A 26984-nucleotide genomic window follows, 5' to 3' on the forward strand; every position below is an offset into this window, starting at 1 on the left:
TGGACACCACGCTGATTAAGTGGTACCCAGGACGATACGACACTATCACAAAACATAATGATATCCCTGTGGTTATTCCAGGTAAAATAATGTTCCATGTACTTCAGTCTCAAATCAATTCAAATTGCCTAACTCAACATCACATGCTCAAGATCAGGACTAACCAACAATTGATGCAGGTTTCAACATTGTATTATTATATATAACCCAAACTGTTATCTTTGAAAGCAATCCAACAGACGCAATACTCAACAATACGACAGCAACAATTTAGGCAAAAGACATTTTATTTCAACTCACATGAAACGTAAGTTGTTTCTAAGTTTTTTACCCCGGACCAAAATAACAAAACCATTTAAGGTTAACGTGGAGGGCATTTTTACATGTTAACTTAACATTCTGAATATTTAGGACGACTTTGCATATAGTTTGTAATATCTCAAATGCCAAATGATAATTTACCATTTCTGTTACTGATGGGTCAATTTGGAAATGTCATCTACATGTCCACATGTCTACCATATGAACCTGTTTGAAATCTTCGAAAAATCTTCGATTGTACCTTAAAAGTTATCAAATGTAGACACCAAAGGCTGGAACTCCTGGAATATCACTCGACAAAAAGGGAAAGTTGAGTATGGGAACGTTGAACTCATCCCTGTTATACAAAAACACCGCATTGTAGACTGTCAGTCTGAATCTTTACACCAACCACTCCAACCACAAAGTCCAAAAACAAGGTGGGGATTTCTGTACCTTTCGACTTCAATTGTTCTTTATCATTTGAAATAGATAACACACATGAGTGACGTTTGCATTATTTATTCACATATTATACAACAATTGCATTGGCTGTCTTTTCCATTGTCCAGTATGTCTTCATATCTGAAAAGAGTATGCAATTGACCTCATAATACAAAATGATCCCAATAGCAGTACTTGCAAAACAAACAAAAAAAGGAATGCGAAACACTTTAATTTAAATTCATAGATTTCATTTATAAAATGGCAATTTGAGAAGTCACTTACTGAACATTCAAATGTGTAAAAGATTGGTTGGTTGGTTGGTTGGTTATTTTACGCCGCACTGGACAATATTCCAGCTATATGACGGCGGTCTGTAATTAATCGAGTCTGGACCAAACAATCTAGTGATTAATATCATGAGCATCTATCCGCGCAATTGGGATCGATGACATGCATCAACCAAGTCAGCGAGCCTGACCACCCGATCCCGTTAGTCGCCTTTTACGACAAGCATAGTCACCTTTTACGGCAAGCATGGGTTGCTGAAGACCTATTCTACCCCGGAATCTTCACGGATCATGTGTAAAAGAATATGTTAATGGAAACGAAAACTCATTCACGGACCTAGGTGCAGCATTTGTCACACACATCACAAATTGTGGCTTGTTTGAGACTGCGAGTCTCGTAGAAAGTGGCACCTTGGTTACCTGCAAAGAAGGATGTACAGAATAACAAAATCAGATAATTTCATATACAACAAACTTTTCAGAATAAAAATCTGCAAGATCATTTTAGTGTTACCGCCTTGCCTCTGGTAAATTCACGTACAAGAAGTAGCAACAAAACAATTTAAAGTTACTGAGAGCAACATTATCAACACTGAATGCATGACTTTCATACTCACTCGGCTGATAGTAATCGTAGACAGTAACGTAGCTGGGCTGGTTGTTAGTCACCATGCCAGTTCTGGTGGACAGGATGTCAAAGCAGATGGAAGTTGTGCCGATCTTAGAAAGAGGAAATGAAATGTATGTGCAAACGCGATTAGGTTTCATTCTACATGTATGTAAAACTATGGATACAACACTACATTATAGCTACTGCGAGTCTATGAACTGATATATAAATGTGGGGTTTTAAGTGAGTGGAAGCCACAAATTCTTTTTGTAACAATGGATGAGAAAATTGGCCAAAGTGAATGGATCAGTAATGAACAGGTGTTGTTTGAACAGATATGGATTACGCTATTTGACTGATGGTAGCAGTCGGGTAATGAAAAAAATACTCTCACATTTCAGTCATTTAATGAAATGACTTACCCTACAAGTCCACTTTGAGATTTCATTCTACATGTAAGTAAATCTATGGGTAAAACAATATAATATAACTACTAATTGAATTGTTAAAACCGTCATAAACTCACCTCATCAAAGTAGACAACAACATTTCTACCACGTCTTTCCAATCTCTTCAGACCTGCAACGTTCCCGACTGACGTCATATCCGGATCAAAGCCTGATGGGATAGATATCTCCATCACGGTCATTCCACTGGATCCATCCTTCAGCCATCTTGAAGGGAAATAATATAACTGATGTCATGTTTGCTCAATCACATATCAGCCGAACAGATTTCTTTCTCATCCCTTTCTAAACCCCTTTCAAAGAAATTTGAAAATCGTCAAAGTATTGCTTTGCCAAGGCAAAATGAGGTTTCATTAATAACAAATATCACTTCGATAACTGAAAGTATTTTTAAATGTGTTCTCACTTGGTGCAGGTCATCAGTCTAAAATTGTTGATGGTGTCATCAAGCAGCACCGTGTTTATGTCAAAGGATGGGTCGCCAATCTCAGCCTCAACGTTGAAGAACACATCAACCTAGAAAAGGAAAGTAAACAGTCAAATATCTCATATATCGTCAGAGGTAGTTTGCCATCTGATTTGATATATTCTGTATTCAGTTTATGAGCAATGAGATTCAGCCATTGTCTCACGTTATAGTCAGAGCAGTATGCTATATCCAGTGTGTGATACTTACCTCGGCATATGCGACACCTTTACCAGTTGCCGTGATGGACACCTCCTTAGGGAACCTCGTAAACTGGAGACAAATCATAAGATAAACTTAAAAACAGAGCCTTCGATTACAAACATGAGCCATTAATATAATGTTACCTCTGTTCCATGTGGTTTGCGCAATTTATGGAAGACAATTCGTTTTATTTCAGGAGAATGAACTTTAATATCAGCAGTTTATTGGTTTTATATATCTATGAGCCGGTTTCGAATCGTACTTCTCTTGATTGCAGTACGAGGGCGTTGTTGTCAGTCACAGACATGTGCTGGTTGTCACTTCCGCTCTTGATGTCAACCTCAACATGGAAACCGGAAGTGTGTGCACGACGGGCATAGTCAGTGAGGGCGTGCAGTGCCACCATGGTGTCCTGTAATACACGAGCATCAGCATTGTTTTAAAAATCGTCATACAATTTGAAATACCTATATTTTACGTTAAAGAACACTGACAAGAGATGCACAAAATTGAAATTTTTTAGGCATACATAATTATATTAGCTTGTACAAAAACCTAACTTAGCTTCACGAGAAATAAGGTGGCTTTGTGTGATGGTGCTTAATATATATCCTTTGACTGTCCTGATTACACACTGACCTGTGTTGAAGAGAAACCACCATACGGGTTCCTCTGTGAATTCAGCCAGTTAGTTATAGGAAGACCTCCTTTGAGGTCACCACGTGCAGAAGATGCTAGAAGGCCATACGCTGTTGTCTGAATGTCGATTGGCTGGGCGCGTGTATGTGGAGGAGTCCAGTTCGTGTAGTAAGATGAGGAGGTTGTTGTTGGTTCCGTCCAGTGTTTCAGAGTACCTGATGATTACATTCAGGTGTATTTTAGCATGCAAGAATGTAGCTTAGATCGCCAGAGTTCACACTTTGTACACCACTATTATTATTCAGTATAATATGAAGTCAAATGTAACTGTTGTTTAATTGCTGTCGTTACCAGTTAACACAATTACGATATTTACCTTGAACCACTGCTGCTGCATTGAGTTTATTAAATGTGACATCTGCTACCGAACTCCCTGCCTCTGACAAGGCGTAGCTGACAATGGCGAGAGTGAAGGGGTCCGTGATGGAGGGAGCCACTGACTCCAGGTAGTTCGTGGCATTCACGGTGGCATTTCCTAACGTGTACTGTCCGATCTGGGTAGGGAAAGTCATAAAACTATTTTGATCCTTTTTAATGTCACTGTTTCAATAAATAAAAGTTCCCTATTAATAAGAAAGAAGTCAATGTTACTATTCCGACTATATGATGAGCATATCTTTATGAATCACTATTAAATAGTGATGATACCAAGTGTTCGCTAAAAGTTGGGCATATCCTGCCCCATCTGATGCACCCGTCACAAACACATGTCAAGGCAGGTCAATTGTTCCCCTGCAGAAACACGAGAACAAGACAGGATCAGGCCATACCGAATTTAATCATATTCGGAATCATGGGGATATTTTTTATGAAAGCCAAATGATCAAAATATTACTTTTCTACAAAATTACATTTCCGAAAAAGCAAACAAATAAACTTTAAATATCTAATCGCATTTCACATGTTATTACATTCGGCCAGTGACATACATCAACTAGGAGGAATAGTGTATCATGTTCTCACTAAGACAGTCCCACTGAAATAATCGAACAGAAATGTACGAAAGCTAACAAACCTAACCTAACAAATAAATCCAAACAAATAATTCATTTGTCGGGGCCTTATACATCGATGTTTCTCTTGGTTGCTTCATGAAGTCTTGTTTCAGGTATAACACAGAATAGGAAACAGGCCTTTTTACTGACACCGATCCCATGCTATGAAATATGTCCGTTTTCGTATTTCAAGTCTCTATATTGATAAACCTGCACTTACTCCATATCCGCCCATGTCTTGATTCTCCAAGAAGGCCAGTAGCACCATGGATGTCAGAGAGGCTTTGGAGCTCTGAGGAAACAGAAGAAGCGCTACCTTCACAAACGAGACATAGACCAGCGGATGCATGTTAGTGTATATATTAATATGGAGCTAACAGTATCTAATAATGTCATGTCAGTACCTGCATCTGTCTGTCAAACACAAGCCCAGGCTCATTGAAGGATCCATCCAAATTCTGCCTCTGTGCCATCCAGCCCAGAGACCTTCCCAAAGTCTGATTGCCTACAAAAATGTATGGCCTGGCTTGATGGAAGCTGCGTGTTACAAATGCCGTCAGCCTTTGAAAAAATGAAGCAAGCAATGTGTAAGATTAAGTTTTGTGTGATTTTTCAGATGAATGTTTTACTACTCATTGAGCAGCTTCTGTCAGAGGGAGACTCTTAAAACTCACCACATGTGTCCTGCCTCATCTCTGTTTCCGAAGGGACTGAAGGACCCATCGTTTCTCTGATAGGTCAGCTCTCTCTGGTAGCCTGAAGGTAATAAATGTTTTGAGAAATGGAACTTTGAGAGGAGACAGAAAGATCACAAATGCATCTTTGGCTACCGGAGTATTTAACAATCATTCATTCATAAATTTATATTCTTACCTAGCTCCAGATAGCTCATGATCTTCGACTCCAGTGCGGGAGACATTTGTTTGGTTGTGTAAAGGTAATCAGCAACATATACATCCGGGGCAAAGGTCATCATGTTCTGTTCACCACATCCGGTTGGTAGAGCCAGAAGGTTCTCCAGGTTGTCGAGACTGGTACCGATCAGGTCACCTGGAACACAAGCAATGGTAATGTCATATTTTATGTTACTTAAACTGTTACGTCACTGTACTTTAATATAAAATCGCTTAGGTTTTCAATCCGCCCACTTCTAATAAAACACATCAGATTAAGTCAATACAACTGTCACTAAAGTAGAATACCTGTCACTTTGACCCTGACTTTCTCTGATCCAGTCACAGTCTCTGATGGTAGTGACAGTGCCACCTTTTGGTTGAAGTCAGCACCACCTGATGTCAGATCCATGAAGACATGTGTGTTGTATTCTTTGGGGATGCCTTCTGCCTGGGATTAGAAAGTATTATAAACTGTAAACTTTCCACAATGACCAATGAATATATCAATATACATTCTTTATTGAAACAACTTTCAACCCAAGGGTACACAGTGTAACAACAAGTACATTTTTTTCCAGTCAGGGTATAAACAAGTACCATCTAAATTCGGACCCTCGACATTCCTCTCTCCGGGCAGACAATCCACCACAAAACCACGGAGGCGGTCAGCACCCAATTACTAGTCACAAGAGATGGCTACATCAGGAAATCAAGGGGATTCCGGATTCCAAGCAATTATTATGGAACGAAATACAATCATGAAAGGATGAGACAGAATAACGGCCGATTTCACTTGGAATGTTCAGATTTTATATTTGACGTCTAGGTGGTATGAAGAATATCAGACTTGGTGTTTTCTTTCTTACACTTGCAAAATTTAGACTTCAAACATGATGAAATAGATGAACAAGTTTATAACTGTAGACGCTTTTTTCGTACAAGGTATTTGATATGTGTTTATGTACATTTAATAACTAAAGCAAAAAGGCTTGAACCCAAGATTTCACAATGATTTGTAAAAGTTATCCGAATTTCTTAAATTGTGCATGTCCCGATTGATGTTGTTCAGCAATACGAATGAATGAAACATTCATATCCATACACAGAGAGAGAGAGAGAGAGAGAGAGAGAGAGAGAGAGAGTGAGAGAGAGTGAGAGAGAGTACTAGTATATATCCCCAATACAACCAAACTGGTTTTACCTGGACGTTGAGCTGTTTCCTGACAGCATCAGCAGCTAGTGTTGTTCGTGCTGACACCTCGATGTCGATAGCTCCCAGAGATGATGGAATGATGGGGAAGTACACAGTCTGGGGCTCGTTGGATTTCACCTGGTGGGAACGAGGGGTATTTAGAGAGTGTATGTGTGTTAACCAGTACATATAACATGCGAACATTACAATACTAGCTTCAGTGGAATCTTGAACCGGATCAAAGTCAATGCCGGACCAAATGTACGGTCTAAGGACAACCTGCAGTTATCAATACGTGAAATCTGTCTTATCCGGACTTTCTTAGCTCCGGGTACTACTTTGTGGCAGTAGGACCATTTATCATGTAATTAACATTTCACACATGTCATTCGTGCGTCTGGTAAGCGGATTCCACCAATACGCAATGTGCTTACAACATGGATTCATGCCAGGACTGGCCTCCACTCGGCGTATATGTAGACCGATATTTGATTCTTAATCCCGTGTACAAAAGAGTGTAACACCTTAAATGGTACCATCTGTTAAAGATTGAAAGTAAATACGACTGTTGCACAACACCTACTGTGACATACTGTGTCTGGTCCTTTGATTCCTTGGTGGTTTTACCGGTACTGTCAACAGCAACGTTGACATAGTCCGATGATGTTGGCAATGACACCACAACCTATTAAACATATTCATGGTGGTTGAGCAATATTACTATTACTGTATTTTCAGGTAATTGTTAGAGAGCATAAATCTACGAGACATAACCGATTATCGGTGCCAAGTGAATTAATTGTTGATAAACTTTCAACATGAGGGGCCGATTATCTGTTATTCCAAGTTGCATGTTTTGTCGTTGAAAATGAAGATAAAAGACATCAGCTCAGTCAAAATATTGTTGGGACGTCTTCAGGAACAATGGGTGACGCCATATGTAAGGCACTGCGTTGATAATACGTCACCTTGTTTTGGACCGCCTCGCAAACAATAATTAAAAAAACCTCACGTACGCGTCACTGGACAGGATGTTAACAGTATTCTTGTACCGATCGCTAAAATAATGCAGGTGCGCTCATTTGTGAATAACTTAATCACATGTAGTTTGTAGTTGAAAATGTCTACATAGTATATGATTTAATGTGACACTCACGTTCACGTCACTGGGCAGGTAGTTGAAGATACTGGCTTGAATAACGACCTGTTCTCCACGCAAAACGGAAGAAGGCATGGAAAGGCTCACGAAGAAAGGACTGAAGACACGCAGCTGAAGAAATGAAAAGTTAAAGTTAGGCTTAGACTATAAACATTGTGTGTTTTTAGATATGAAATGAGTTCATGAGGCCTTTTATGCTAGGATATTTGGCACTTTGCTTTTCAAATTTGGGATTGAGAAGACAAGGTACACATTAAGGAAAATATTCATGCGGAGTGAAAAGTCCGAAAAATTTCCGGGATCAAAATTTCATTTAACAACATTTTTCAACATGACATGCACCTGAAGAATGAAATGACACACATAAATGCTGAACTAGAAAAAACATGTATTCTGTTTCATGATGTGTGAAAACAAGTGTATTGGCATGGGGAATTCATGAAATATTTTGTCATAGTGACTCTACAATTTCTGCACGAGCACGTAATTTGGTTTTGAGGCGAGGCCCAGTATAAATTCATCAATGAACCTTTGTGGTTGTTGGGGCTACACCAAGTCCTGTGGCAGAGTTGACAGCAAAGGCGCTGGCGATCCAGGAGGTGATAGTGTCAGGCACGGTAGTACTGATGTTGGCTTTACCATCAGATCTGGAAAAACAGACAACAAGCTGATTTGTAGATTTAAAGACGCACCCGTTTTAAACACATGCAAAAGTCCAATGTTCACCCTAAAACACAAGGGAACATAGAGTACATGTCAAAATGGAGAATTGACAGCATTTTGGTCACATATGCGTCGCATTTGGAAATGACCTCTACAGTAAATCGGTTTGAAAGCAAGACCGTGAATGCTGTAACCCTGAACAAACAACTTTTGAGCAAGAGTTGTATGACGCTCTTTTAAATCTTCTTTGAAAGGACATCTCAAATGAATCTAAAAAGTGAAATGTTGACACCAAAGTACAAACACCTGGTGAACAAAGATTCTATTGTTTGAAAAAAATGATTCAGTGGATAATATGGACAAATGTACAAGGTAGGGAATAACCAGTAGATTGAATTTGCCTGTTCCTATTTTATGTACCACGTGGAACCGTATCTTTCTTTCCGATTGATCACGTATTGGTTTGATGACGGGAGTGTATAACAGTTCCATGTATGGATATAAAAATCATTACAATTTCTTACCCAACGGTCTTATTGATCCATAGCCAGGTCTCAGGGAATTCCTGTCTGACCCTCTCCACCTCTTTGACCTTCTGACCTGATACCGATCCTGCTATGATGGCATGTGGCATCCCTCCTGGAAATAGACAGATTTCAACATTCTATAATGTGTCTGTGTTTTAAGCCTTGAAAGGCATTTAGCAATTGGAGGAACATAAATCCAAGCGACAACATCCTTTCAATAACCATTAGAATTCAGGTCCAAAACAGAGTCGATTTTAGGATTTCGACTATAATGAGAATGTGCTATAAATGACTATCAAACAGTGATGACACCAGCTGTTCGCAAAAAGGTGAGCGCAGCCTGCCCCAACGGTGGCACCCGTAACAAAAACATGCACAGGCAAGTCTAAAGTGTTCACCGGAAATACATAGGCACATTTGGTACAAGACAAAATAGGGATTTGCATTGGACATTATATTTGTCACTGATGCGTCATGTTTTGGAAATGTCCTCTACGTGCTTAAAACTATTTGAAAGCTTTACTGAAGCCTTGAATGTTGTAACCTTGATCAAGCAACGTTTGAGCACGAAAGGCATGACGCTCTTTTAAATCTTCGTTGAAAGAGCATGCTCGATTGTACCTCAAAGTTGTGAATTGTAAACACTGGATTGAGACCTTTTCCAGATCAGATCTACTCAAGGACGCTTTTGCATGAGTCTGGAGGAGGTCAGGCGGATTTGAACAAATACTAGTTGGTTTTTAACAGTCCCTTGAATTTGTTCACAACTTTTGATGTTAACGGGAATATTGTTCCAAAGCTTTGGACCGGCCTTTGCAAAGCATCGGTCACCAAGTGACATATTTCTGGTTTGGGGCATAGACAGGAGCTGACTGTTACCAGACCTGAATGATCTTACTAGTTGATATTGCTCTATCAATTCACTGATGTAAGGTGGACCGATGTCATGAAGTGCTTTGTATACTAACACAAATATTTGAATTCTGTGCGTTTTGCGTTTTGTGTTGTAAATCAGTACAAGAGGAAGATGTTCGTACTTCTAGCACGTTGTATCACTCTGGAAGCTACGTTTTGAACACGTTGAATTTTTACCATCTGGTATTTTGGTAACCCATACAGGAGAGCATTGCAATAATCTAGTATAACGAAAGCCTGAATGAGAGCTGCAGCCACGCGTGGATTGATGTGATTCCTGATAAGCCCAAAATTTCCGATATTGTAGTATGCCAGTTTGCAGACGTGAATGATGTTACCATCGAGGCTTAATCAGCAGAGCAGAATCCTGTGTAACCCTGTCGCCAATCGAGATACTTAAAGCAAAAGTTAAACTTCTTCATCAACTTATCTTGTTTTGACTTAGCCAAGCCAAGCAGAAATTCAGATTCATACAGAAACAGATAAGCACGAACCTCTCAGTAAACTTCAGATGACATTTGCTTTCATTTCTGACAAATTGTCCTGAACATCTACAGATACATGTAGATATGTATCAATATCTATGATCATCTTGTTTTTTATCATAACCATCAGGATGAGGAATGAAATTTGAAGTTTGTCATGTTTGATAGAGGCGTGCAAAGCGGAAAGACGTTGAAAATTTCTTCATTAATTGTAACAACATTTCGAGGCTACTTCTTGTTCCTTCATGTCTCTGATCATGTGACAATGACTTCTTTTTTATTTGTTTAATTTGAAAGAAAGCATCATTCCTTTGTAACTAAAACTTTTGTCCTGAGATTTAATAAAAACATATCATATATGTGTTAAGATAAATGCGACAATGAAATACATATGGTAGGGATTTAAACATTAAATTTAATAATGTCCAAATATATCAGACTTACCAAATGCATATCCTGGTGAAGCAGTTGGGACTGTAAACGTAAAACAGACAATGATAAAACCTACTTTGGAGATCAAGCAATCACGCAATGGTTTGACATACTCAGACTCCATTATATACATGGCACCATAAAACAAGACAAACAAAATATCGAGGAACAATGTTGCCACAAATATACGTCACAACATGTGTGACTAACGTGACTAAAACGGAAACTAATATACAAGGAACTTTAATATTTTGATGCATACTCGACTTGCTTGTTATTTATTCGCCCTGATTCTGATCACCGATTCGTCAGTACCATGTCAATCCTTATGGGTTTCATCTTGGGGATAATGGTCCATGTTAAGCTGACATGCCATCACTCTAAACTCATTCAAATGGTGCACATATTTCCAAATAGCTGCCTACCTAACATCGCTGTTTAAAATTTGCTGCTCCTTTAATAATTGAACAAGCGTTTTTGTTCATTGTGTTTGATTCTTCCAAATTATGAGTGATTGAGTGTGCATGCATTAATGATGAAACATACTTACAAAAGTGGATGTCCTTATGGTAGTAATGGTAGTATTTGGCATCAGTGATTACGTTAAGTCCTGCGTCCTGAGGCAAGACAAATGTTTATTTAGCACCTTTTTATGAGTGCTTCTGTTATATCATACTGTTATAATAATTCTTATAATTGGATGAATCAAAGTTTCAAATAGGTTCTATTATTAAATCTTTTCACGGCTCCATTAATCTGGCATATGGTTATTTCACTGCTACTCAAGAATTAAAAAAAAAAAAAAGAGAGAGTGATCTTAATGATATTATCCCATCAAATCTCTAAAGGTTCACTGAGAATGTCCTAATAACACAGATTTGAACATTTGATAACATTAGATATATAAGAACATAAATGTGATAAGACAAGTTGCGAGAGACAATTTAAACCATACATATGGAGAAATAATTTCAGTTAGTAAACAAGATCACCTACCGAGAAGACGTCAGCTGAGCGTGTAGCGCTACTAGAAATGGCAAATACTTCCGGTGAGAATTCTCCATCGGTTTGTCCAGAGTTGTATGTCTTCAGTTCATCCAGAACCTGTACGTGACACAGGAAGCAATTCATGGCCAATTAAAAAGTGAGAAATTTTAAATTCCACAGGAAGAGTTAATGCATCTTTCTTCCTTCTATGTTTGCGCTGATCCATAAGGATACAAGTGGAACACAATGGTCTTGGTAAATTTCATCCCATATGAAAAAGGTTGCGTCCCGAAGGTCTCATGATCCGACAGCCCTTATGTCAACGTTTACAACGTTTATCAGCACATTGAGCTGACATCGGTCAGAAGTTGTTTTTTCTAAATTATTCCAAAACAGACATATATGGCGATAGATAATTTCAACATGTTTGTCCATTGCTATGGAACAATCTGCCACAAGAAATTCTAGAAGCAGAAAATCTGACTTTTAACAGACACGCAAAACTTCAAGAGAGACTTTGACTAGATCAATCATGGTCAATCATGGAAAATGCGCTATACGAATTCTTAATTTAAAATTTAAATTTAAAATATACATACGTTCATATTGCATCTAATGAGCAGTGTTATTCGTATATGATGGCATTTGAATGTGTTACTGGTTTGTATAGGGTAGTCATTCAATCTGATAGGCATTCATCCATGTACATTTATGTGATTTTTATATGACAAATGTATCAATGAATAAGGCACTGACCACTCATTTTACCTCTCCCGGTGATATTTAACGTGACAGATATGAGAGAAGCTTTCCTCCCCCCCGCTGACCTGATAGTATTGCTGGATTCACTTTGTCTGACATACAGTGTTGTCCCGTGAAGTGCGAAAAGAAATATGCTCTGACCTTATCTGTGGTGATGTCATTGCCGGACTTGAGAAGAAGAACACTTTGGTCGACAGCAAGGAGATTGACAGATGACATGGGATCAGCGCTGACCAACACATCAATGTTGTCATGTGGCTTAGAGTCGTTCCTGCTGAAGGCAATGGACACCTGAAATAGCGTATCAATTGATGTTAAGATGTGGAAAATATGTGCTAACTCAGGCTCCATATTGAAAATCTGATACATATATCAACTACATTTTACCTTGTTGTCAAAGACATCATCAACACTGAAACTAAGACTGTCAGCAACAACCTCCCCTGATGCCTTGACGTAGTAGGCGATGATGTGAGCTGTTGGGGCCATTATGGCAGAGATGGGGACATTGAAGTGGACAGGATTCTGTCCGCCAACAGTAACTTGATCAGTGATGTCAACAGTACCCCGGGATAACACCTACAAAGAAAATTGTATCTGCATTTGAGTGTCATGGGTTTTTTCCCTAATGGTCGTAAAAGGTGGTTCAAGTTTAATGTGATATATATAATTTTCTCATAACTTTCCCTTGGACAAGCCAGAAACCTATGATTGTGGGTTCGAATCCCATGTTTGTAGGTTTATCAGCACCATACCCGTGGGTTTCACCGAAGTGGTAAACGCTGAGACCTGCTGCACTTCGGGCTTTCCTCCCACATTAAGCTGTCACACCGTGATATAACTGGAATACTGTTAAAGCGGCATTAAACCCACTCACTCACTCAATTATAACTGTTCACGTTTATGTGAATGTTTGTGGATAAATTCATGTCATTGGTATACATGGCACATGGTGCATGCTCTGTAAGTTGCATCGTGCTGTACAAGCAAATTACCTCGTACGTTATGAAGGGTACATCTTCTGTCAACTCGATGCTAAACGTAGCCGTCTGACCCGCCTGAAACAAAGTTAGCAACAGTACATATCTTTACGAATCACATGTTTTCGAGGAAACAGAACAACAACTTCAAGAAATCGTCAAAGCCTCAGTGATAATCATCCTTGTACATATGTTACATGACAAATCCACGCATGCTAATAGTGCAATCTTGCCTACTCTGAGTGCCTTGCTGGTGAGTTTGAGTTGCATGAAGTTGTCACTGAGGGAGTCCTTCCGCTGTACTCTGAGAGTGTCGGATATCTCCATATAGTGAACCTGGAATGAAAAATGTTGTGAACTGGTTTGGATCTGAGGGCGATGAAAAAAGTCCTTCAATACACAATGAATGATCAGATCAGCTACTGGAGACTATTCCTCCTCACGACAAAACAATCTAGTTTTACCATGTAGGTGTTAAAATGGTTATCAACACCCACTAAAATTAAACTTTTGAAGCCTATGTTATTGTACTTGGGTCTTCTTCAAAAACATTTAATAACATTTCTTCATTGACTCCCTTCTTGTTATGAACTTAGACCTGTGGACACGCTTGTATGTGCAATCAGTTATGGTGATATTTTAAAACATAATATACACACATGCAATTGTCTTCTACATCTATCTCAAGTTCGGACTATTACTTTTATGAAGAATGTAATTATTTAAGAGAATTAATCGTTTCATATCCAACCTTGACGTCAATACTGGTGGTGTTCTCGGGGATACGCATGTCCACAGGGATGATGCCAGAGGCAGGGATGGTGTAGTTTTTGGGAGGCAGGCCGTAGTTGCCATTGAAAGATGAGCAGGAGAACTCGGACTGGTCATCTTGGACAATACGGTATGTGACACATGTGTACACCCCCACAGGGTTGCTGATGTCAGTCACAGGGCGGCCGTCTTGTTGGGAGACCTTGACCTGTAGCGTTAAATCCAGTAAATTGTATATAGCACGAGTTACGTGTAGAACTATCAAAACGCTTACAAGTCAAAATCGTTTGTTTTGTAGACATGTCATCATATTTCAACTCACAAAGGCCGTATAAGGAAGTTTGGGTGAGAATGTTTTGGGGCTTGAGTTGAGGACTTCAATCTTGTGGGGGTATTGGTGGTACTTGACCGAGCTCGACCCGTTCAATTTCACGCCCGTCAACTCCTCCTTCACGATGGCGACAACGACGACAGTTTGTTCAATCAGATTGCGCTGGAGACGTTTGATGTCAGCAATAGGAATGTCAAATTTGGCTTCCCCGTCAATCTGTCCATATCGAACAAGCAAAATATATCATACATGCTTGTATCTTGTCGAGAAAACGTTTTATTTTTTGCCGTAAAGTTGTGTGCACAATTTAGATGTGCTGTCTCTTAATACTACATTAATCAGTTGTGCAGGTATTTTGAGCATTTCATTTAAAAATAAGTAGAATATTTTCATTTTTTATCTTTTACATTTACTTACTTTGACTTTGAATTGGATATGCCATACGTACTATTCATTACAGACAAATGGCAAAATGAATCACGCACTTCAGAAGCGAAGCAGTGAATTCATTTAAACATTCCCAATAAAGTTATTATTAGAAAGAGGATTTGGGTAATCCTATAGTTTGTCTACCTACGGGAAATGCAAGTTCAACATATTTGGGAGGTTTTCCACAGTAGTCGTTAGCGACGTTCATGTGTGTGTGTAACTCCACCATACCCTTCACTGGCTTGCCGAAGGTGTACCTAGTGAAGAAATACATGCATGATAGTGTTTCAATGTAGAAATGGAATGGGTATGTTTATGTCAGGCGCATCAGATTAAACTACCCAAATGAATACTAAAACCATAATGTGATCTGAATAGTAAACTTACTTTGCTTTCACTGTTCCAGATAACTTTATATCGGATGTGAGGGCGAAGGAAGGCAGATCAATTTTTACTTCAAAACGTGGCAGTTCTAAAACAAGAAAATGGTCTTATTAAGCTTTATCATCAGGCGTATCAGTTGGGATGTCAGTCATGATCAGTAGGATGTTTTTTCCACTGCATATATCAAATTATCTAGCGATGGATCGGTAAACTACAGCGTAATAGAATGCACAATGACCACACTGCAACTTGTAGGATTTTTTGTTTGAAACTACAAGCTGAAATATAAAAAATAGTTTTTGATACACACACATGGATATATGGTCGAGTTTAGGGAAACATCATTTGACCTTTGCTTAGCTCTGTAGATCATAAGATCTTTGTATTGCTACTATGAACTGTCCCACAATCAATCATTATTTCGAAACGTTACACTAGAAGTGAACACTACATTCATACTTACGGTATTCGGCAACCGTAAAGGCTTTAGAGGTTACGCTTATTTGCTCCTGAATAAAAAAAGCAAATTTAAATATATATGTCATTTTCGAGAGATAAACTGGTATGTAGAATAAATGAAAAGGAACACAAAGAACATGTACACTGTCATAATTTTCAGCACGGTATTGCATTGTCGATACTGAAGAAGTTGGTGTGTCAGTTATGAGAGATTTTCTTCTTCCGTGTGCCAACACATTTCCATATCAGTCACCTTCTGGAATAGGTAAGGGACAACCTTGGATTCCTTCAGAATTTAATATGTGACACTTAGAGGCTTTTTCAGAGTGTGTTTGAGAGACCATTGGATTTAATTTACAAATCCTCAGACAATCAGTTCTGGATATGTTGATGGTGTCAGTCAAACGACAGGTGCCACACGATTTTACATTCTGGTATCCTAGTTTGGGACCACTTTGGAACCAAACGTATGACAAAAAAGGTTTTTTTCTAGGGGAGTGGTTCATAGACGTCAAAAACTTAGGGTGCGTTGATAGGCGATTGGTAACGCGATTCGAGTTTCTGTAAGCTGTGCATTTGCTCACAACACGTGAGTCTATTTTTCCGGTACGGCAAAATAACCAAGGTGGGAAAGGTGGGGATGTTGTGGACAAACATAATTTTACCACATTAGAGGGACAGTATTTTCTTCGGTTGGAAGGACGAACTTCCCAAGAACGTTTCAAATTTGAAAGGATTAACCATTCACAAATTATAAGGCGCAAGATCATTTATGCAAGGGTTCATGTTACAGCAGGGTTATTAAATTGTTCAACATAGATGTCGCATTTCTAGAACACTTTGTTTATCAGAAGACATATAGGAATAACAAAATAATGTTGATCTATATATGAAAAACTATAACCAACCGCTGGTGAGACTCGTAGAGCCCAGTCTCCCAGAACAGTCTGATCTGCCAACTGGAACTCCCCAGACATAACCCCAGAAGTGTCATGGAGAGCCGTCCACTCCTTCAGGATGTTATTGTTAGGATCCTGAAGCGAATATCAAGGCTCTACATAGAACGGGTACTGTAAATGTTCATATGAAAATGAAAAAAGGGACTTTCTCAATAAGCACTAACAATTCACTTACATAATGGTATATTTTTAATAAAATGTTCCCGAATGTTCAATACAATAACGTGTTATAGTTTATGGTTACATTGATTTGTAATTGTATTGAGCCCTTATATAGGACGTGTCAGTTATGGTTTTGAATGACAAACTTACCACAAGGGATATGTCGAAAGTCCCTGTGTACACCTGCAAACTGGGGTACACGCCAAACGCTCGGAAATGCACTGAAGCATAGGACATTTATTACTGATTTAACTACATGGCCTGAAACATTACTTACTGATGTTTCGGAAATGTAGATTGCTATATACATGACTGCCCAGTACAAACAACTGAGATAATGTATATTAAACATCAAGCCAAAGAAAAGGGAAGGCTTTTTCAGTTCCATGTTGGAGTAAAATTACTTAAGTGTAATTTGAAATAAACAAAGAAACAAATAACTTCATCATCACATAAAGGCTACATCTATTTTCAGCTCACCCATCTGTCCTGGTTTGTACATTGCCTTGTCAGTCTGTACCATAACAGAAATATACTTGGAACGGAGTGTGATTGACATTTCTCGTTCAAACTGGAGAGCCCCGCTTCCCCGGACATGGAGAACATAACTTCCATCAGTGATGTCCCGTGGCACCTGAAGGCAAAATATACAGAATTATCTGCACGCGAATATGAAGCTTCAGAAAAACATATTATTTCGCTTCAATCGCTGTCACTGATTATACAGAAAATGTCGATGGTATAATATGCCCCCCTTATGCTTATGTTAAAGATTAGTACCATTTGTCTTTGTCTTTTTAAAGTGACATGAGGATTGTGACTTTGAAAAACAGTTGTTATTACCAGTATGTGCACCAAATGTACTGTGAAATGCATTATATAAGTGTGGGTGATGGTGTGTGTCTGTGTGTGTATCTGTCTGTATGTCTGTGTATTTACGTGAGTGTGTGTTTTTATCATGTGTGTCATTGGAGTGGAAACCCCACTGATTTTCAAGAATATACCCAGAAGTCATGGTAATTATATTTAGAACAGGTTGGACTGATAGAGTTGTGATAAACACTGAAAGATTTAAAAATACTTACATTCAGGGATATCGTTCCAGTAGTTCCTGAAATGCAATGGAGGTAAAAGTGCTGAGAAATTATAATTCTATTTTTTCGAAACATCGTCATAGTTAAGGCCTGATATTTATTTTCCATTCTGAAATAAATTTGTAGATCTTTTATACACATCCTACTTTCACTTTCACATTTCTTGTTCTTATTAAGTCAACAGTTTAAACAACTAATTGATAATATGAAGTTACTACGACGTATCAACAACGATTCTTAGTCAGCACCAAAATCATTTTCATATTGTTTTATAACACCTATTATGGAGACAAATATTTATGTTGATTAGTAGCACGATTTCCACCGATTCTACGGGTGTGTGTGGGGGGGGGGGGGGGGGACAAATTATGTTTTCACTTTGTTTGTTTGTGTGTATACTGACGTTATATGCCTTCCACAAAGAAGTTCAGCATTGTAAACCTAATACTTCTTGAGAATACAGCTGTTTGTAACATGTGAATTTTACAGATAAAAACTAACAATGACATCATAATGATTTCGACAAACCAACAAATTGCTCAAGTTTAGCTTCCTCAGTCAGTTTCAGGAGATATATTTGCAGTCTAGAAGATTTAGAAGCATGGTCAAAGTGCAAAGGTGAAATCAACGTATTAATACTTTAAGACAGTGTAAAACGGAACAGATCTTGAGTCCCACTACAAACTATATGAACTTAGGAGCAAAAGAAACTACACTTCTCGCTTTATCATATGTTTCATTTTCAATTGAAAATATCTTAAGTTAGTGATATTATATATTATATATATTATATATAAAATTACCCAGCCACAGAATTACTTTGTACAAACTGTTGCAGGATTGAGTGATGGTTAAATTGACACAATCAAATTTAACAACAGTTCTTTCAATTTTCAATTTCCTAAACACTTTCTTTTGCCCCTGGGTTTACATACATGTACCAAATTTCATTTCATTTTGAATAGAAATGGCTGAGTAATGGTAACAATTATGTTTTTTTCAATATGGCTGCCACAGCGTCCATGTTGAAAATCGGATCACAACCTCTTGATCAAATTTCGGTTTTATGATTGGTTGGAACAAGTGTGTGAAGCTTCAGCTTCATGAGTGCTGTGGCTTTCTGGGGAGAGGGGTGATAGATGACTGATGACTGACAACGCTTGCGGACAAGCAGGTCATGACATGATCTCAGGTGAGCTGAAAGTACACTTGGAGTACTACACAAAAAATCAATTATAATTAGCTCAGAATGATGTTTTACCTTTAGTAAAGTCCCCTTTAGACGTCATCACGGGGATCCTAAAAGAATTGGTGTAGTTGTTCCATATGCGTTGAAGTTCCACTTGTACATGGACGTTGTTGGTGGTGTTGAGGATGTCGATGCTGACGTTGAAGGGCATCCCACGTTGCAGATACTTGGAGGACGTTATCAGATAGGAACCGCCAGAGCTACAAGAAGGTTACGGACTAGTCATATATCATAAAGCTTACACAAAGTTATTTAAGTATTGATTTCAATTTATTTTGCGGTAATGGAGATGTAAACGCAAAAGCTTGTGTGTACACTTTGCCTAAATCCGATTTACACACTGTGCACAACCGTGTTTTTACATTTAAACCACACCAAAAATGCCAACATGATAGCCACCACTACCTGTCATCTGCAGTGGTGATTCCCACGCCGACAAAGAAAAGTAACCACAGCATCCTAAAACAAAGTAAAATCACAGCTACTTACCTAGCGATAATGTAATGTCAACATGGCCAATATGCAAGGAGACGTGTAAGTACACTATGAGAAACAAGCTGTATTTTTGGTAGTATTAATCCGCTATCTGTTCTCGTAAATTATTACACAATGCCCCAATTTCAGTGTTCATGTGATAAAAAAGGCTTATTCGGTCACCTTTTTAAGACGTTCAGGTACATTAAAATACAGAAATTTGGATAGTGATGCTGAACGATAACCAGCATCTTATTCAAAACGTAGTGTTCATTCTTCAATCAATAGAAACATTTAATTGTATTTTTTATCCCAAAGGTGAAATTTCCTCTGTTAGTTAACGTCCACTGTCATACACTATGCTAATAGACCCTTACAGGTATGGCTTATAAACACAGACAACTTACAAAGGTTTAGATAACCAGCAACATGGGAATCCATGTTTTCAGACTCATAAAGTTCTCACACATTTGTGAAGTACAACACGTATATGTCACTTGTCTGGTGTCTGTAAACTTTTTAACTTTCTGAAACATGTGAAATCTCTTTCAGATTAGAAGTAGCCATATTAACAGCTTTTCCTTCTTTATGTTTTCTTATTATCTTACCTTTTGTTTGTGTGCACCCACTTCAGGAGAGACTGTTTGCCTGCTTACCAACTGATGTCACACTATATATATCAAGGACTTATCTACAGTTCTTGTGGGTGTCTTATCTTTATGGCGTGCTGGCGATTCACAGATACGGACGTCGTTCCTGGTGGTGGTCACCCACCTTCACACCTACTCAGTGTCACAGGACATATGATGTGTAGCATACACGGCTATGCTGCGAATTTTATAAGTTCACACAAAATTCGACTTATTCATTTGACGAGTCAGCAATATTGCTGCAAACATTCGACTTATTCATTTGACGAGTCAGCAAACATTTGACGAATCACCAATATTGCTGCAAACATTACATTCGACTTACTCATTTGACGAGTCATCCAGATGGCTGAAATAATCAAATTTGACTTATTTATATGAGGTTTTTATTTAATGCCTGCAAACATCAAATTCCACTTTTTATGAGTGATCAAGATAGCTGATTTTACATAACAACGAATTCTTCAGGTCCATACTTAAGTGCGTTTACACAAACGGAATGTAGAATATCTAATGGAAGATTTGTGAAATTTGTTCTTAATGTAAACACGGATAACGACATCAATATTCAAAGGTACTTGAAATACTGGCAGCCCCTTTTGAATCAAGATGTGCATTCTTTGGAGTTGGAATTAGATTACAGTGTTTTGGATGTGTTGATAAACTTGAAAAAGACATCCATTAGAGTGATCAGTGAAAGACTTTCATTTGTCATCGCGTGTAGTTATCTCCCAATGGTTCAGGTTGATGTGTAAGGAAAGCCCGAATTGATGCAGGTCATTTACCACTTTGATCCCATTGATAAGAGAAATGATGAACGGTCATGTTTTTTAACATTTGCAAGATCTCATTAATAGTGACAACTTGGGTAATATCTTTAACAACCTATCTTAATTGACTTTGACTTATAAGCACCTAATCCAGTCGTATGATGCCCCACAATTCGCTGTCCAGAGTTTTCTGATCGTGGGTTCGAATACCGGTTCACCCTGATTATGTTTTTAGTTTTGTCCGCACCATACCCCGTGCTCGTGGGTTTCACTAAAGTGGGAAACGTCTGCGACATGCATGACTTCGGTCTTTCCTCCCACATCAATATGACATGACATGATAACACTGAAATACTGTTCAGGGCGGCATTAAACCCAATTCACTCACTCACTATTCGCTCACACAGCCTAAGAAACGTATTACTACCTAATTTAAGATATATAATAAGGCAATATGGGTAAGAGTACATAAAAAAATCTTCTTATTCAGTCAATAAATCTTATCATTGTAATTAGGATGTATTTTGACTGTTTACCATAATCATTTATTTCCCTTATCTGGCAGTGAAAATCTTAATTAGTTACATTCAGTGTTAACTTCCGTCATCGGACATTTGATCTTGACATTATGACCTTAACTTTCATTGTTATCATCACAAAAACATCTAAATGAATCCAAGTTGTTAATTGAATTACTCTTTCTTTTGTTATATTATCTATTTATCTCGTATAGATCTCGAGTGTCGCATTCGTTTAAGACGCCACAATTCGTTGTGCAGTGTTGCGTCCCCTGGGCACACAAGAAATCTATGATTGTGGGTTCGAATCTCGGTTCGCCTCTATTATGTTTCTAGGCTCAACGGCCCCATACCCACCCTCATGGCTTTAAACAAAGTGGCTGAGACCTGCATCACTTCTGGTTTTCACTTACATATCCAACGTCCAAATGTCACTCAAACATCCTCAGGTGAGGAAGCCAGTACATGAGTTTAATAATCTCTCAGTTCGTGTCAAAGGTCAGAGATGTTGTGATTTGTTTAGTGAGTATTGATCAGAATAGCGAGAATAAAAAATATTTGATAATTGTAGTACTTGAAAATAATGTGTTTGCTTTTAATTTAATATGTTGTTTGAGGAAGAAACCGTTTATCTTTGTAAGTTATATACATGTATCCTAAACGCTGAAAACTGTAATAAACATTCATATATTATTGTATGCTTGTAACACATTCATGCTTATAGCATATAACATACTTTGAATATATTAGCTGCAACCTACAAATTAGCCATGTTATAATACACGTTCAAGAAAGTCTAATCTACAACGTTCTTGCCCTTTGGGGTTATCATACTGCCACGTATTCAAATCAATATAGAAGTGGTGGGAAATACCCATGTAAAACTCATTTCAGCATTCCATTGATGACACAAATGAATGAAATTTAGGACAAACTATAATCGTCATTTGTCCTTTAAGGCTCTGCAATTATCTTTACAGAGTTGCGTCAGAGGTTGGCGTGCCAGAAAGCTATGATCGTGGCTTCGAATTCGAGATTTGTTTCGAGTTTTGTCGATATCATAACCGTGCTCGTGGGTTTGGTCAACGTGGTGAACGTCAACGATCTGCATTACTTTGGACTTTTCACAAAATGGAGCCATGATGAGCAGGTTTCCAGAAGACCAAATAAACAGGCGAAATTCACTTCTATGAAGCTGATTAAGTGGCATCGGGATAATACAAAACTATCACAAAACATATTGATATCCCTGTGGTGATTCCGGGTTAGATGAGGTTTCAAGCACTTCAGTCTAATTGCGAAACGGGTGGTCAGAATCTGTGATGCTGAAACCATGCGTTCATACGTTCTGTCACTTTTTCAATGATATAGCTAGTCTGTTGATAACAGCGGTATTGTAATTCTCACAACAATAAGTCCTTGTTTCTCAGGACCAGCGAACCCCTAAAATTGGTGCTTCTTTACCCGTTTTTCTAGGGCAATGTTGGAGAATTCTTTTTTTTCCTTTGGCCTTGAGTCATTCTACTTTTAAAGAATTGTAACCAACTAAAAACAATATATAATAATTAACTTCCTTTCTACCCAGTCAGTTTTGAAAACGCAATGAGTAAGAGAAAATGATGTTTCCCTCGTTTGAAGTATTGAATAAGAGGGAAACTACTTTCTCCTAGTGGAACGCTCTATAATCAAGGGTGGTAACTATGCCAGTAGATGGCGCTGAAATTTAGGGGTATTTAAGTGTTGGGTGTTATGTTGTCGCCTCTCTCGCTTGATCTCACGGCAGTTCAATTAACAACATGTAAATTTATTGATTTTTGACATATGTTTTCTTTATTATATCGTTCATATATGTTTTTCACGTGTTTGAGGCATTTCGTTTGAGATGTTGACGTGTGGCGGTGAGGCCACATTCTGTTATGGTCACGTGTCGCTGTTGACAGGCCATGTATGTTGATGATGCTGGGGAGCTGTAAAAATACTCATTGGTATAATTGTTTTTACCATCACATGTGTATTGTGGCTGCAGAGCCTTAAGAATACTTTGTATATATGTTTGCAGTTCATTGGCTACACAATATACGTGTAGGCTGCAGAGCCTTTAGAATACTTGGTCTTGGAAATGTTCGGTTAGCAGAACCATTATAATACTGCTGTAATGGGTGTCTGTCATTCATGTTTGATGAGTAAAATAAAAATATTGTGCATAATCTGTTTCTGTTAAAGTATGTATGACGTGTGTGAAATGTAATTCAAATACTGAATACTCCCCAGTTACAGGTGCTGTTGCATTCGTAGGGAGAACACGGTTCCAGAGCCTTTAGTATTAACAAAAGTTCTAATCAAAGATTTTTCGTGTCGGTCTTCAGCCACTGTTACCATCAGTATATTTATGTATGTTTCGATATGTTATATTATATATGCTATGTTGCATCATATGTAATAATGGTATATGGAGTGAAGTGATGATATCACTGTGGTGTGTTGCGTGTTGTGCTTCGTAAATAAACTGCCGTGTACCGCACAGCCGTTCAAGTGTATATATGTGTTGTGTTTTAGATGTTATTATTGAAGTTTCGTGTGGTTCAGGAGAATATGTTAAACTTGGCCTTAAAAAACATTCACTCACAGTTCTGATCGTGCACAGACGTACAAGTGAAGAATGAATATCATTAATATTAAAGACATACCACGTAACACACCTCTATCTCAAGTTTTGTCACCAAACGGAGGTACTCGCTCATCACGCTGAAGACACGGGCTCGATTTCTCACGTGGATGCAATGATATATGCCCTAATATTGCCTTTACGCAATTTACGCTTATGACAGAACGTTTATCTTGTGAAATCTTTATTTCAACTCAGGTGGAAACGTCAGTTGTTTTCAAAGTTCGTTTCCGCGGATCACAAAAACAATAGTCTGTCGTTACTCCACACAATATAATCAGTATTCCTATCTTGCGTCACGCGGTCATTTCTCAGACAAACGCGTGCAGGAACGTACTGTTATAACATGGTGTCAATCAACGCAACATTCAATCTGATTCTGAGTTAAAGTCATGTTCCTGGGGCAAGAAAAGACTTAATTCGTGTTCTAGGGTGCAACAAGAAAGTCCCTTAAAAAGAAACCAGTGAAACAGCCTCATCTGTTTCATATTTAAATCTGTGCATAAAGATTCAGAGTGACCAAAACACTTTTGCATATTAATTTTTAATATCTCTAATACCAGATGGTAATTTACCATCAGACACCATTTCTGTCGCTGATGGGTCAATTTGGAAATCTCATCCACATGTCTACCATATGACGCTCCTTGGAATCATCGAAGAAGGTGAGGTGAGGTGAAATGGGGTTTAACGTCGCGTCCAAGATTATTGCACTTGTATAGCGACATGCATGAACGTGTTTGTGTGTGTGTGTGTGTGTGTGTGTGTGTGTGTGTGTGTGTGTGTGTGTGTGTGGCTGCTTGTACTGATGCCGATTTATAGTTCTAGCACACTGAGATACCATGCCGCAGTTTAACATGAATACCCCACTCACACACAGTATACTGAATCCGAGCCGACCAGTCCTTGTTTTAGCCCCTGAATGCCGAGCGCCAGACAGGGTAACAATAAGTTCCATCTTTTAACGTCTTTTGGTATGACGCGGCTGGGGATCGAAGCCCGGATCTTCCGCTCTCCGGGCGGACGCTCTACCATTAGACCACGGAGGCGGTCCATCGAAGAAGGAGTGTGTTCAAGTGTTCCTCAAAAGTTATGGAATACAGACACCAAAGGCTGGAACTGCTGAATATCCCTCGACGTAAAGGGGAAGTTGATTAAGGGAACATTGAAGTCATCCCTTTTGTCATACATACATAATTATATACTGAACCGCAAAAGAAACGTCAACCCAAGTAACATTGCATGAAAAGTTGTCATTTAAATATCTGTCTAATTTTTGTCCAAATTTCTAAAAATGAAATTGGATGATAAAAAAACAAAGCAGATGAGAATAAAACCGATCGCCCAAACGCTTCACAAACCGCCCGGCAAGTAGCCAATGCATTTCAAGTCAACGTAAGGACCATATACAGGCTCCAGCAACGGTACCAGACCACCAAGACGACAGATGACCGACCACGTAGTGCAAGACCAAGGGTCAACACCCGACGTCGGGATCGTAAGATTGTGCGACAGCATCTTCAAGATCGCTTTGTAACTGCTGCGGAAACTGCTCGACAGAACATGTGGACAAACAAGCGACACATTAGTGCGAACACCGTGCGTCGACGATTGACGAGCCCGTCTTCAGTGGGCAACACAGCACCAACATTGGCGCCACCAGCAGTGGAGAAGAGTCCTCTTCTCAGACGAGAGCCGTTACTGTAACTCAACACCAGATGGCAGAGAGAGTGTCTGGTGACGCCACAGGGAACATTATTCGGATGCTTGTGTTGGTGAGAGAGACTCTAGGGGTGGTCCGAGCATCATTGTGTTGGGTGGAATTGGTCTTGAACAGAGCGTGGGCCCAGTGGTCTTCCAGAACATCGGTCCAGGGCGAGGCAATGGTGTCACAACAGCTCGGATAAATTGATCAAGTCTGGAGACCACACACCATTACTCATTTGGCACATCGCCGCAACCACGAGTTTCAGCATGATAACGCCCGTGCCCACACTGAGAGAGCAACAAGGGACTTCCTCCAGCAGAATGGCATCAGAACCATGCACTGGCCTGCGCTCAGTCCCGATTTAAAGACCATTGAGCACTTGTGGGGCGAGATTCAAAGACGGCTGAATGACGTCTGACCAAGGCCGACAACTGCAGTTGAACTGCGTCAGGCGTTCCTCAGAGAGTGGGCTTAAGTGCCTATGGCCTTCATCAACCGCCTCATCCATTCCATGTACATGTATCGACGTTGCACGGCAGTCATCAATCCACATGCGGACACACGAGATCCTGACTTGTGATGCCATTTTCTCAGAGACTAGTGTTGTGTTTCACTTTAAGAACATTTGACACTTTAATTTCAACCTTGATGATCAGTTTTGCCAAGTTTCATCTTTTTAAAATTTCTCAAAGTATGTTTACAGTGTTTGGACAAATAAGGTTTCTCATATATCTATACATGGTGACGTTTATTTTGCGGTTTAGTATAGATGGTTTCTTGTGACTACAAATGTAAGCAACCACTCCGAAAACAAGGTCCAAACACAAGGTGGGGATTTACGTACCTTCAATTGTTCTGCCATCATTTGAAATATATGACACACAAGAG

At 38.9% G+C, this 26984-nt stretch overlaps 1 protein-coding gene across 1 annotated transcript; it reads right to left on the minus strand.

Annotated features, from left to right (window-relative positions):
• Positions 1-807: 807 nt before the first annotated feature.
• On the minus strand, positions 808-20469 carry LOC139449396 (CD109 antigen-like). The gene is made up of 38 exons (XM_071230763.1): positions 20394-20469; positions 19717-19770; positions 19324-19511; positions 18054-18079; positions 17449-17602; positions 17119-17189; positions 16756-16881; positions 15852-15897; positions 15392-15476; positions 15153-15261; positions 14567-14791; positions 14225-14452; positions 13711-13809; positions 13489-13551; positions 12881-13072; positions 12635-12784; positions 11741-11848; positions 11295-11361; positions 10757-10786; positions 8910-9024; positions 8252-8369; positions 7720-7833; positions 7147-7248; positions 6573-6701; positions 5678-5819; positions 5349-5525; positions 5150-5231; positions 4880-5036; positions 4696-4767; positions 3797-3974; positions 3421-3635; positions 3044-3193; positions 2788-2850; positions 2518-2627; positions 2171-2318; positions 1652-1754; positions 1372-1454; positions 808-885 (listed from the first exon to the last, which is right to left on the minus strand). Exons 2-37 carry the CDS (start codon positions 19767-19769, stop codon positions 1372-1374), a joined length of 4278 nt encoding a protein of 1425 aa, XP_071086864.1. The 5' UTR covers position 19770; positions 20394-20469; the 3' UTR covers positions 808-885.
• Between the last annotated feature and the right edge of the window lie 6515 nt (positions 20470-26984).

The sequence above is a fragment of the Haliotis cracherodii genome, unplaced genomic scaffold, assembly GCF_022045235.1.
Source record: "Haliotis cracherodii isolate W230 unplaced genomic scaffold, xgHalCrac1.p SCAF_8, whole genome shotgun sequence".
NCBI classification, from domain to species: domain Eukaryota; kingdom Metazoa; phylum Mollusca; class Gastropoda; order Lepetellida; family Haliotidae; genus Haliotis; species Haliotis cracherodii.